Source organism: Pyrus communis, chromosome 5 (assembly GCF_041283825.1).
Source record: "Pyrus communis isolate YQ-2024b chromosome 5, ASM4128382v1, whole genome shotgun sequence".
NCBI lineage: Eukaryota > Viridiplantae > Streptophyta > Magnoliopsida > Rosales > Rosaceae > Pyrus > Pyrus communis.
In genome coordinates, this window is record NC_142569.1 from 7,630,243 (window position 1) to 7,643,690 (window position 13,448).

At 36.5% G+C, this 13,448-nt stretch overlaps 1 protein-coding gene and 1 pseudogene across 3 annotated transcripts; one reads left to right on the forward strand and one right to left on the reverse strand.

The window, feature by feature from the left end:
* The first annotated feature begins 5,350 nt into the window (after positions 1-5,350).
* Positions 5,351-8,202, forward strand: LOC137725832 (proteasome subunit alpha type-4). Of its 2 annotated transcripts, none has more exons than XM_068464635.2 (2): positions 5,351-5,478; positions 7,313-8,202. In XM_068464635.2, the coding sequence occupies exon 2, from the start codon at positions 7,324-7,326 to the stop codon at positions 8,074-8,076; it is 753 nt and encodes a 250-aa protein (XP_068320736.1). In that variant the 5' UTR covers positions 5,351-5,478; positions 7,313-7,323; the 3' UTR covers positions 8,077-8,202. The 2 variants fall into 2 exon arrangements, with proteins under 2 accessions (XP_068320736.1, XP_088550161.1); XM_088694035.1 differs by having other exon boundaries at positions 5,420-5,714.
* Positions 8,203-9,457: 1,255 nt separating this feature from the next.
* Positions 9,458-12,648, reverse strand: LOC148696668 (receptor-like protein EIX2; annotated as a pseudogene). Its single transcript, XR_015962456.1, has one exon. The product of XR_015962456.1 is annotated as a receptor-like protein EIX2 (transcript).
* Between the last annotated feature and the right edge of the window lie 800 nt (positions 12,649-13,448).

Consider the following 13,448-nt stretch of genomic DNA (forward strand, 5'->3'; position numbering starts at 1 on the left):
AGATGTAGGCCGGGGAGTTGAAAACGACATTCGTCTGAGAGAGAAAAGAAAAAAGTGTAACTGAACTGAATGGCGGGCGTTCAATGGCGGGCGTTCGCAACCCCTTTTACAAGTCCATCGCCTACATCACACATGCTGTGAGTCTCAAACTGAATAGGACTGTTGTGTCGTTATTTACAAATGGGTTTTCCATGAGATGGGAAATGAAAACTATTAGCCCCACAAGAGGTTTGTGAATAAGTGATTGTATAATAATGAGCTAGGAATATCCATCTTTCTGCCGAACATGATGTATTGAACTCATAATTCATTAGATACGTTTTTTTTCTTTCTAAATATTGGAATTGTTATTAACATTCCAAAATCATCATTGTCACACTAGTCACTTTCTTATTTGTTGCTTACTAACGAGAGATACAGATATTTTTCTATGGAATTTCTGAATTCTAATGAAGCCGTGTAGGAGTAGATGATAATGAATCCATGAATAAGATGGCTAGCCATGGAAATCTTGGCACACCAATTAGTCTTTGGTGGAAAATCCATATGGCTAGCCGTGGAATTGAAAGAGAGAAGAGAGGGAGGGGGAGAGAGTCCATAAAGAGTCTCATTTAGGGACAACAAAGTATATATAACCACAACCATGACTAGAACAGATGTACAAAGTTCGCTTTTATTTTTCACAGTTGTATTTGAACTACGGGCTTGTGTTTGTGTTTTACACATACGATGGCAAATGAAGTCTTTTTGGATTTGCTTTCAAAACCTGCCATTTGGAAACTATAGCATGCCTTAGTTGATACCACTCTAATTGTCTTTTTTTTCCCTTACTTTAAGTGCCCTTATTCTACCAGATATAAACTTAGTTCATACTTATTTATAGGAAAAATTAGTATCATGTTACTAATTACTAATGTTCATTGACTGAAACCTTATTAATTTTTAGATTTTGATAAAAGTCGTTAACCTTAATTTATTAATGAATTTACATGTAAGTTACATAATTTTTTAAAATGAAAACTAGTCATTGATTTAGGATTTTAATACTCACACCTTTATTAAACTCCTAATTAATTTCAATTCAAAACATTTAAAAAAAAAAAAAAAGAGAATAAGTTTCTACCCATTAAATTTTTATAAAAGCAATTTTTTAAAAATCTTAAATGTACCCTTTTTTAATATAAAATGCACCTATTTTATTTTTATATAAAATCCATTCAATTTTTTTCTAATCTATTTTTTTTTAACTTATACGGGTACATTCTTTTTCATTGATTTGAGAATGTATCCATATCAAGTTTAATCGAAGAAATTTAATAATGTTATTAAGCCTCTTTTTTTTTTTTTTTTTTTTTTTTTTTTTTTTTTTTTTTTTTTTTGTTGTGTGTGTGGTGGTACAAGTTTTGATTTGATAATGTACCCATATATATATGTGTGTGTGTGTGCACGCGCACGCGCAAGATACTTAGGGTATAATTTATCTTTTATTATTTTTTAACCCACAAATTATGGGTTTTATTTAAAGTCTTATTAATATAAAGAACTACAAATTTCAATTTTTAATTTAAAAAATATAACAACCTACATAAAAAAAAAAAACATTATTATAGTAATGTCTTGGACTTCGATAAAAGACTAAATACCAACAAGGTTTCAATAAAACAAGTTTGATAGTTAGGTGTGACAGCCTGTCCCTAAAAGTATGATTTTTATAATTTTATTACGTGAAATTATGGCAATATCCTAGGGGCAAAACATGATTTTCGAAGACTTATGTGTTTCTCGTATATTTTGTCATATTTCTTGACATATTTGGATAGAGCTCGACCTTACAGACGTGTAGGCACAAGTAGAAGTGAATTTGGAGTTACGGTTGAAGTTTTATTGAGTTACGAACCCAAAAGTATTTGGAATGAAGTACTATTTTTTATTTTACACTATATATTATTATTATTACTAAAGTTTTTTTTATATGATATGTGGGGGTGTGTGTGTGGAGGAGAGGAAAAAGGAGGGGCTGCCTGATCGCAACGAAGGAGTGGAGAGAATGGAAGAAAAAAGGGAGACCAATTGGGGAAAGAAGGAGGAGAAAGGAGGACCAATGGGAAGGAGAGCAGGAGGGAAATGAGAGAATAAGAAAAGGAGGGAACTCAAACGGGTCTTCCTTGACCCGTGCAACCCGTTTCCACAAACCGGCGGTTACTCGCCATTTCTCGTCCAATTTTCCAACGAATTGGACCTATAAACTGCTCCCAGTCATCACCTTGGCCCTTTCTCTTCTTGTTCCACCAAAAATTAGAGGGAATTTGATAGTATTTTGGTACAAAAATAGTGATGGGTGCCGCGGGAGACCTTGCCCAAAATCCATCAATTGTGAAAAGATTTCTTCCAATTGCCACCACCAATAGACTCCCTTTGAGGCCTAAAACAATGCCCAATCATTGAATGGAGCGTTGGAATCAAATTGAGGATGAATCAAGAGCACCCATTTCTAGGGTTTTCGGCGGTTCGTGGCCAGTTTGAGGTGTTTTCTGGCCAAATTGGCCTTGACCACAGGTATAAAGTTTACTCTACTCTTTGAGATCTTTATTTCTGTAATTTTTAGGAATTTTTAGAAATAGTTCAGTTTTTGGGCGAGCCGGGGTGGTCGACCGCCACCCACGGTGGCTGGTGCGGCGGCGCACGGCCAGGGAGCCGTCATTATGTTTTTATGAAAATGTTATTATTCTAATGATGTTTTTGAGACCTAACTGCGGTGGTTTGAATAATAGTACTATTGTAGTATTTGTTGGATTAAATAAATATATTCGAATTTGGTTTGAATTCTGGAATTGTGAATTACGAATGGCTTGATCCCTGTTTAGGGTATGTAGGTAGTCTAGATGTTAGATGCAGCCATACAATATTGGAGACAAAAGCGAAGGAATGGATGAAAATGTGAGTTTTATCTTTATGATATGTGGTCATAAAACCGTGTGTGAGAAATAGAGAATTTGAAGTATGGAATCGTAAGCATTGTTAGTTAGTTAAGCTGGTGTTTAGTTGGGCTTGTTACCGATAATTATTTCCGAAAACAAATAGTTCGGGAGTAGGGCGTTATAGATTAAGCATTTTACGCCACATTATATGTACATATTTATATATTTGAAAGCACTACGATATGGTTAAGTTTTGGATTGCATCATGGCATATCCATAGATATATTACTGCGCATAATTATTGTGAATGCTTTGAAATACGAAGGTGAATGCAGGACGCACAGGTAAGTTCAGATAAGTATATGTTGTGAAATGTGAGAGACATGGTTATGATTACATTTTATTTGAAATGATTGAGTTATGGCATGACTATATTTATGTTTTAAGCAACTCCGACCTTGTCGTACAAGTTGCAATGATGGGTAACTCCGACATTGTCATACATGTTGCTTGTGAGTTTTACATGCCATATTAGATGCATTTAGAGCTCATAAACCTGCACCCCGATGTTAGTGCTCCCGCCCGTAGCCAGGGCACAGTCCAAGGTAGGTGCACATGCCTATTGTACAGACCACATTAGATGGTTCCGACTCGTAGATGACCTGTGATTATTCGCACAGTTTTCACGTGATCGTAGCACTTGAACGTACTTATTTACACCCAGTCCTGTTGTACAAACTACTAGAGGTGGTTCCGACTCGTGTGCAGGGATGTTGATGAGCTATTGGCCAGCATGTTATTGAGCTATTGACTAGCATGTTGATGAGATATTGATGCGTGGTAGAGGTCTCGTGGGCCCCATTGGACAAAAAAGGGCTAAAGGGCCAACCAGCTGGCACAACTCAGCCAGCCTATGAAGACCTGTATTTAAAAAAAAAAATACTTATATGATAATTATGTGTTAAATATTATGATTAATTTCATCAGCTTTGGATTATAATTTATTAAATTATTTCAGTTGATTAATTATTTTATATGATTTTATGAATGGCTTTTTGGATCAATCAGTCTAGTTTCCAGCCTATTCTGCACTTTTTAATTATTATTTATAATAGGACATGGACTATATATTATGTGAACATAGCCCAGTTTCATTACTTTAGTTATCGGCCTTCACCGAGAGGTCTGCTTCCAAATTCTTCTTCTTTCTTCTGATTTTTCAAGGTCATATAGTTCCAAAATTTTATTCAATTTTGAGCTCGAACTTATGTAGTTGATCAGTTTAGTAGCACTAATACAAACTTTTTTTTTTCCTGAACAAACGATATTTTTTACATTAAGGGAGTGATGTAGTGAACTAGGCCCCCTCACACTGGCTTTCCATAATAAGGTGGTTCAAATTCTTTTTTGGCGAGAATCAAAATGTGATGAACTTAGGATTGTGATTATCTTAATCACAAATTAAGAGTCAAGTTAGTTGCAATTCAGGAGTTCTACTCTCTCTTCCTTCCCTCTTCCTCTCTGTTCTCTGTGTTACTTGCAGACACGTTGATTAAGGGCTTAGAGATTTGGATCCTGTCAATCGAACACAAACTTATAAGTAAAGAGAAATACCACTAGACTGCAGTAATAACACAGACTTGAAAAATGAGTTTAACACAATCAAATTTGTTGGAGAGGAAGAATTCGTTCATGATTTTCTTCCGAGTTAGGATATATTTACTTGTCCTAGTTGTATTTGGATTACAAGAATTCAAGTAACCTTACTTGCATCCCAAGTATTACTTGGCAACAACTTAATAGAGAAGGGAAAGAAAAAAAAAAAAAAAAAGCAACAGTCTTAACACTTTCTTATAGGATCTCTTCAAGTCAGAGTTTACAAATACTACAAGGATCTCTTTCGAAAACTGTTTGAAAAAAAAATGAAGTAAAAGAGTAGAAATTGAAGAAGAAAAAAATGCTCTGGGGTTTCTCATTAAAAAAAATCTCACTATTTTACTTCAAAAAAAAGCAACAGTCCTAACACTTTTTTACTTAATTTTGTAACTAAAAAATCTCACATTTTTTTTAGCAAACGATATTATTTACATTAAGAAAAAGGGATATGCTTAGCCTCGTAATGGACTAGAAATAATGTTGTTCGAATTTATCTTTGACGAGAATCAAACCTAAAACCTCTCACTCATAAATGAAAAGGAATATAACTAAACTATAATACTAAATGATAGAAGTCTCAAATTTTTATTTTTAAAAAATTCGATATCAGTTTATTCACTCACAAGTATATTGTTACATGAAGGAAATTTCGACCGTCAATGAAAAAAAAAATCCAGGTGATCAAGAAGAGGGGGCTCTTAAATAAGACATAACGGGTCGAAAACCGAAGGTTCGGGTATAAATTTGGGCTGATCCAAGTCGTGTTTTAAAGCAACGGCCCAGATTGACTGATGAGCACTAACCTTTTGCGCAAGACAAAACGAGAGAGAGAGAGAGATACGAACACAGCTGCTGCTACTCAGACTTTCTCCGATTCCCTACTGCTCAAGATCTACCCATTCAGGTCCGCTTCTCTTCTCTTTGTGTAAATCACTTGAATTTTGTGTCGTGAATTTACATACGCATTACTTTTCATGGTTGATTCGTGCTTAAATTTTTGGGGTTCTAGAGAGCGAGGAAAACCCCAGCTGGGTACCGTTTGTTTGTTTTCAATCAGTCCAATTACTCGCCGTTTAGGAGGAATTAGTGACAGTTTTTTTTCTGGGTTCTTTTCATCAGCGGTTTTAGAAGTCGAATAAGGTAAAAGATGAAGCATTTTGTTCTTTTCTGATTTTTCAAGGTCATATATTGATAGTATTTTGATCTTTCCTGAGAATTTCGTCACTTTAGCCTTGTTGACGAGATCAAATTTTCATCTTTATGGTTTTGAAGTAGAATCTTCTCGGATGTTTAGCGAATATCGGGTTTATTGGTTGTGATTCTAATTCCAATGCTTTCCGTTCGACGTAAACTTTGCTTGTTCTTGACCTAGTAGGCTTGTCGGTTTTTCTGATTCGCCGATGGTGCTAAATAAATTCAATGTGTTTCCTTGAATGGTTAAGTTACAGTATCTTCATTGGATGTGGAAATTAGTAGGAATTTTCTACTGCTATAGGACTTGTAGTATTTTTTATCGATTCCCGATAGTTTTGGTAGGAAATTAGAGTCAGAAAAGACTGGAAATAAGCTATGGTTGTAATTAAGGTATAGGATTTTAGCCTGGATACTGGGAACAATTTATATAGTTTTCAGGTTTAAATTTGAATCTTCTCGTAAATTAGCTAATATCAGGTTTATTGGTTATGGGTCTAGTTCTGTTCTTTTCCTTTTCAAATTGTACTCAGAAGTAGCCTACACTTAAATTCTGCTAGTTATTGACCTAGTAGCCTTGTCCATTGTGTTGAGATGTTTCCTTGAAGGGTTACGTTATAATATCTTTATTGATGTGGAAATTGGTGTGGTTTTTCTACTGCTGTAAGACTTGTTTGACTCTGGCAAATACGTGAACAGTTGGCCCTGTAGTTGAGCAGTTCTCTTAAAGGAGTAGATAGTAACTTTCTTGCTGCATGTATTAGTGATCGCTGCAGATAATAACATCAAAGTGGACGATACAAGAAGTGTTATTTATATTTATTTGTTAGGAGGTTGGTATATCTGCAGACACGCACCAATATTTTCTGTATTCCCAATCCATGAAAACAGAAAAAGGGTGGAAATCTTGCCACATATTGAAATTTTATCGATACATGCTAAGGCCATTAGTGAGGAGAAAGCTTTCCATTCACCGAAAATTCAGTGGTATATATGTATGCAATTTTGTTTGGAACCTTGATATTCAGCTATAGGGAACAACTGGATTTGAAGCAGCATAACGTGAACGGGAGCTTTTTGCAGCTAGATTGAAAATGCAGCTACAAAAACTTGCAGAGAATTTCAGTGTTTTATGCATTATTTCTAAATCCGACAACTTTGTGGAAAGTTTACCCCTTCAAGTTCAGTTTGGAACTCAGTGATGTTACTGATGTATATTCTGTCTTAATAATTTAACTTTATTAACTGGAACCTGCAAGAACTATTCTTTTCTTCCTTTCCACTGTACGGTTAATTTGAAGAGCCACTTCAATAGTGTTATTCCTTTCTTCTAATACAATTTTTTTTATTTTTTTATTTTTTATTTTTTTATGGTTAACAATGATTTCTTTGTTCAATTACGTATTTCTACTGTTTCTATAGGATGACTTGTTTATTTGATGCATTCCTGACTCGTTTAATTCCATGTTCTTATAAAAAACTTTGATAATTGCCATTGATACTTCTTATGGGCTTTTATTTATTCAATTTCATTGTAATTCTTCCAGTGTGATATCAAATGTCTCGAAGGTATGACAGCCGCACGACGATCTTCTCTCCTGAAGGTCGTTTGTACCAAGTTGAGTATGCTATGGAGGCCATTGGAAATGCGGGGACCGCAATTGGGATATTGTCGAAAGATGGAGTTGTGTTGGTAGGTGAAAAGAAGGTGACTTCCAAGCTCCTTCAGACCTCTACATCAACAGAGAAGATGTACAAGATTGATGACCATGTTGCATGTGCCGTGGCTGGGATAATGTCTGATGCCAACATCCTGATCAACACAGCCAGGGTCCAAGCACAGCGCTACACATTTGCTTACCAAGAGCCAATGCCAGTTGAGCAACTAGTCCAGTCTCTCTGTGACACCAAACAAGGGTACACACAGTTTGGTGGGCTCCGTCCATTTGGTGTTTCGTTTCTGTTTGCAGGTTGGGACAAAAACTACGGCTTTCAGCTGTACATGAGCGACCCAAGTGGAAACTATGGCGGCTGGAAGGCTGCAGCCATTGGAGCAAACAACCAGGCAGCACAGTCAATGCTGAAGCAGGACTACAAGGATGAAATAACAAGGGAAGAGGCGGTTGAGCTTGCACTGAAGGTGCTCAGCAAGACAATGGACAGCACTAGTCTGACATCCGATAAGCTTGAGTTAGCGGAAGTCTTTGTCTTGCCTTCGGGTAAAGTGAAGTACCAGGTGTGCTCGCCAGATGCGCTGAGCAAACTATTGGTGAAGAGTGGAGTGACTCAACCAGCCGCCGAGGCCTCTTAGGTTTCGTTGTTATAATTAGACGTGATTTTCAGAAAATGATTTGGCATTATAACATTTGAATTGTATGTTTCATCACTTTGTATGACTTTCTTTCAAAACATATGATGGATTTTGGCTTTGCTACAATTCCTTCTGAATTCTAGTATTAAAGCTCGATGGAATTTAGTCTTCAAAATACGTTCCCATGGAACTTAGGCATAGGAATTTAACACGTTAACAACAGTACAACGCGAAGTGACACTCTGGGTAAAAAATAAAAACGATGCCTTCATTGTATAGCGAGGATAATCTGAATGCTTTCATATTCTAAAATCTTATCCACAAAATATTTCATTTGATATCTTATCCAAAAAATATTTCATTCAATTTGGAGACCGCTAGGCGTATGATTTATACTTTGATTACTTCATAGTTTTACAAGTGTCCAATATTGATTTGCCTTCTTTCCGGTGATTCAACTTGGGTAAGTTCGTTGCCTGCATACATTGTTCACCAGCAGACTTCATTTATAACTTATAAGTAATGTTGGACATTTTCATGCTTTTAGTCCTCGTCCTGCACAATTTTTTTTTTCCCTGTCCGTCTGTAACTTACCAACTGTGGTTGTAGCTTGGAAGTGTACTATGTCTTCACTGATTAATATGTATGTATTTCTGTATTTGATATTGTGATGTCCTTGTCCCGCACAACTTTTATAAGTAATGGCGGACCAACTTTTTCATGCTGCTAGTCCTTGTCCCGCGCAACTTTTATGTTATGTCCGTCTGTAACTTATTGACTGTGATTGCAGCTTGGAAGCGTCCTATATATGTCTTCACTGATTAATATATATGTATTTCTTCATTTGTTTGATCTCATTATGTTTTTGTACATATTGTTTTGCAGTGTTCAGAGGTTTTCATGCATGCAAGGATGAGACGTCGCGTGGAATCTTTGATTGAGGTGGTATTTTACCTTTGCAGTATAATTTAAGCTCATTATCTCTATTTCTTCACTTGCTTGATAATATCTTGAGTGGTTCTATATTAACCCCCCACCATTCTAAAATTTTTAAATTGATTTTACCTTGAGAAAAAGGAATCTGAATTTGAATGAAAAATGGAAAATTCTTTTTCCCATCTTCCACCCTCCCCTCCTCCCTCCTCTCTCAGTACATGCACATGTTTTGTTAACTTGACTCGTCAGTATTTTGTATCACAAGCAAAGAGATCGAACGTAGCTATTCTTTTACTTGTGTTTGATCCCTAGATTGCAATGAATCCCATCTGAAATGAAATAGCACAAATGGCAACTCAAAGCCTCTTAAAAAGGACACGCTCCTACCGGACCCCAAGAAAGAATGTCGGCAAATGAATCGCTCGAAGATAATAGAGAACCATTGTTTGATGCAGTACAAGTGGTAGAATTCTTTTATTCAGTACATAAATTTCAAGTACCAAAAACACAAAGTAGAAAGGAAAAAACATCAGATTATCATAGTATTGTCAAATCTCATAAAACATTCTTTGGAAACAAGCCACTTTCAATCTTTCATTGCAATTGCTAGTGCAACCTTATCTTTGATGTTGTCAAAGAATTGAAAATAAGCATACCTCCACGATGTCTTTAAGACCAATGTGCCACAAATGCCCCAAAAGCCTACGATAAAGCCAAGTACCACGCTGACATAAAACCACAACTTATCATCATTTCCATCTTCATTCTTGTCTTGTGCATCCTTAGCTGGGAAAGTGTCATCACCAAGGCACTTAGTTGAGAGAGAAGTCCCACATAGCAATGGATTTTCCATATAAATGGACGAATCATTGAGTGTTTGAAGCTGGTTTCCCCAATGAATTCTTCCAGACAAGTTGTTGTAAGACAAGTTCAAGTGGGACAAAGAGGTTAAAAATGACAAGCTTTGAGGAATCGGTCCTGAGAGGCGGTTATGTGAGAGATCAAGAGTTTCGAGCCAATGCAAGTTTCCGATCTTGGAGGGGATCTTTCCAATCAATTGATTCATGGACAAATTTAAAGTGCCCAATAGAATGAGGCTGCTTATTTCTTCAGGGATTTCACCTTCTAAATTATTTGATGAAAGATCAATGATCTTTACAAGACCTAGGGTCGTGTTGTAATCAAGCTCTCTTCCTTTTAGCGTGAGTGTGGCTTGCTCACCAAAAGTAATAGTGTTTGTATCTGGATCATCCACCAACGAAGTCAAATTCTCCAAACACATGGGAATAGTACCTGAAAGGTTGTTGTTACTAAGGTCAAGGATATGAAGGTGCTGAAGATTGCACAGTTGTTGGGAAATATGTCCACTCAAATAGTTGGACCGTAATCGTAGCATAAAGAACATGTGTACATTTGATCCTCCTATCCATTGTGGTATTTTGCCAGATAACTTGTTGTCTCCAAGATCAATACTCATCAAGCTAGAACAATTTTGCAAGGAATCAGGAATTTCACCGCCAAAATTGTTGTTGTTGAGCTTTAATATTTGCAATGAGCTTAATAACCCCAATGAAGTGGGAATATTATGAGAGAGATTGTTTTGACTAACATCTAGAATCGACATATGGCTCTCCACACTCCATGCATGAGGGAATTCTCCAGAGAATTGATTGCTTCTTAGAGACAAGACTTCCAATTTTCGCATGTTGCAAACCGAGGAAGGAATAGTGCCATTCAAATTATTCTCAGCAAGAGAGAGAATGTTTAAATTTGGCATCAATTGGTCAATATTGGAGGGAATTGGCCCGGAAAATAAATTGCTTTCAAGAGAAAGGACAGAGAAATTAGTGGACCACCAAAGTGGAAGTGGGCCCTTCAACTTATTATGACTCAAATCAATGGTGTCTAAATTTGGAAATTTCAAATGGGATGGAAAGTTTCCACGTAATTGGTTATAAGATAAGTCTAGAAAGATGAGTTGGGAAGATATCTTCAACAACCATTCCTCTAGTATGGAATCTTCAGATATTCCATTACCACTAAGAGTGACATCGATCAGTTCAGTTTGAGATTGAAGCCATACCCCAAAACCATGACTTACCCGACAGTTTATGATCTCAATTGTGTGGAGCTTGAAGGGAGGAACCCAATCATAGGTCACATAAAAAATGAGGGATTTTTTGTCTCCTACTAGAAAATATTGTAATCTGGTAAGATTTATGAAATGGGCTTCAATCAGATTACCTTCCCATGAATTATCAGACAGAAATAGGAAAACAAGCTCCGAGAGTTGTCCCAGGCTTTCTGGAATGGTGCCGTTCATATCATTATCAGAGAGATCTAGTGTTTTCAAGGATGACAAGTTTCCAATGGAATCTGGAATTGAGCCCCACAAATGATTTCCTCCAAGTTTGAGATTCTGCAGACTTTTAAACATTCCTAAGGAGGCCGGCAGTTGGCTTTGCATCCCACAATAACATAAATCTAGTGACTCTAATGTATTATTTGGACAATTTGAGAAAGACTTCCAAAACTCTTCCATTCCCCCATCAAAATTGTTTTGGGTAAGACTCAAAAACTTTAGCTTGCATAAATTTCCAATGACTTTGGGAATTTGACCTTTTAAACCTGTTTCAGATAAATCAAGGTATTTCATAGATTTGAAATTTGCAAATTCACTTGGGAAGGTATCACTCAAATCATTAAAGGATAGATTTAGTGTTATGAGGTTGGTAAGATTAAAAAACCAACTATGAAATGCAAAATTTTTTATATGATTCTGTGACAAATCAAGGACTAAAAGTGAAGTCAAATTAATCTGTTGCAGTGAGATGAGTGGAAGACTTTCAATTAGGCACGAAGATAAGTGTAACTCTAACAATGAAGGAAGCACGAAAATATCATACGCCCAACTGCCTCCTGTGCTCCTAAGGTCAATGCCATTTAGATTAAGGTATTTTAGAGAAGAGAGGTGAGACAGCCAATTCAAGTTTCTGGAAGATGAGAGTTGATTCCACCCAAGGTCAAGAAAATTGAGGCTTGACATGTTACCAAGAGAAGGGGGAATCTCTCCCTCAAATGATGCAGACGAGAGGTTGAGATACTGCAAACTTTCAAGCTCCCCAAAGAACTTAGGAATTTGATTGCTTTGAAAATCATTATCGCTTAGGTCCAGGTAATTTAAATGCTTCAAGTTCAACAGAGATGCATTTATCTTACCTCTCAAGCGAGACCTTTCATGAGCCGACTCGCTCCACTCGATATCATATTGGGTATATGGATATGGATCCCGGAGGTCCATCTTCACGACACGACCAGTGCTGTTGTTGCATGAAATTCCTTCCCATCGACAGCAATCGTGACCCACCCAAGAGGAAAGCCTACCAGAAGGATCAACAAGATGTTGTTTAAAGATGAGAAGCGCTTGTCTTTCTTCGTCAATGCATGACTTTGTTTTTACAGTGCTTGAAAGTTCATCACTAGCCAAACAGAAAGAGAGTTTAGTACTACTCTGCTTGTAGGAAGAGACCAAAAGCAAAAGAAGGAAATAGGGAGCAATACTGAGGCGATGGATAGGATTGCATAAATTTGCAAAGCTATACATTGTCGTAAAAATCGAGTTTTCTTTGCTTTCTTTGGTGCAGGTGGCTACTGAGCATGATGACCGAATACTTATGGGGAAGTTAGGGAAGTGTAAAATCAATATTCAAATTGTCACCCGCCCGATTTCAAGTGGGCAGCCCATTTTACATGTTTGCCACTTGCAAGTCCACTGAATTTGACTAGATTAGCAAAACCACGTAAAGTTTAGGAATCAAAGTCTTTAGAGCGTGTTTAAATCACATTATTGCTAACCTATTGTGAGGCGGAAACCCATCCCCTTTTCCTTAGTGCAGATAATATCATTTGTTAAAGAAAAAATAAAAAGTATTCAAGGGGTGTTTGTCTACCCTTACTAAGTTTTATTAAACTTGACTGGCTGAACTAAAATTACTAAATTCGTGTTTGGAGTAATAAAGGGCTAGCTTTAATGAGATTAAGTTAGACTCATGTGGACAAGATGCCGTACACGCATGAGAGTGTGACAAGAAGCTAATGTATATGTGACTCAGAAGACAATGTGCTTGCTTGGGTTAGCTTCGGATTCACATTTCTAAATGAAACTGATAAAGGGAACTATAGTGAAACCATACGTAAGCAACCATATATTAAAGTTGTCACTATATAGAAGCATATTATGTTGTCTTCAAGGTGCCTTACAAGTTTAGTCTTGATGTAACAATAGTGCCATCCTTTTGGCCATTATACAAGATTGTATAATCACTAATCTAACACACAATTAATTGATGTATTTAGGGTTTAAGGTGTTGGTTTTCTACCTATGCTTCTTGAGTTTAAAATTCCCAATCTTCTAAATTATTATAATAATTTCGAAT

What these genes read in the sequence shown, in the direction of transcription:
- LOC137725832 (XM_068464635.2), top strand. Translation starts at nt 7,324, where the DNA reads ATGTCTCGAAGGTATGACAGCCGCACGACGATCTTCTCTCCTGAAGGT.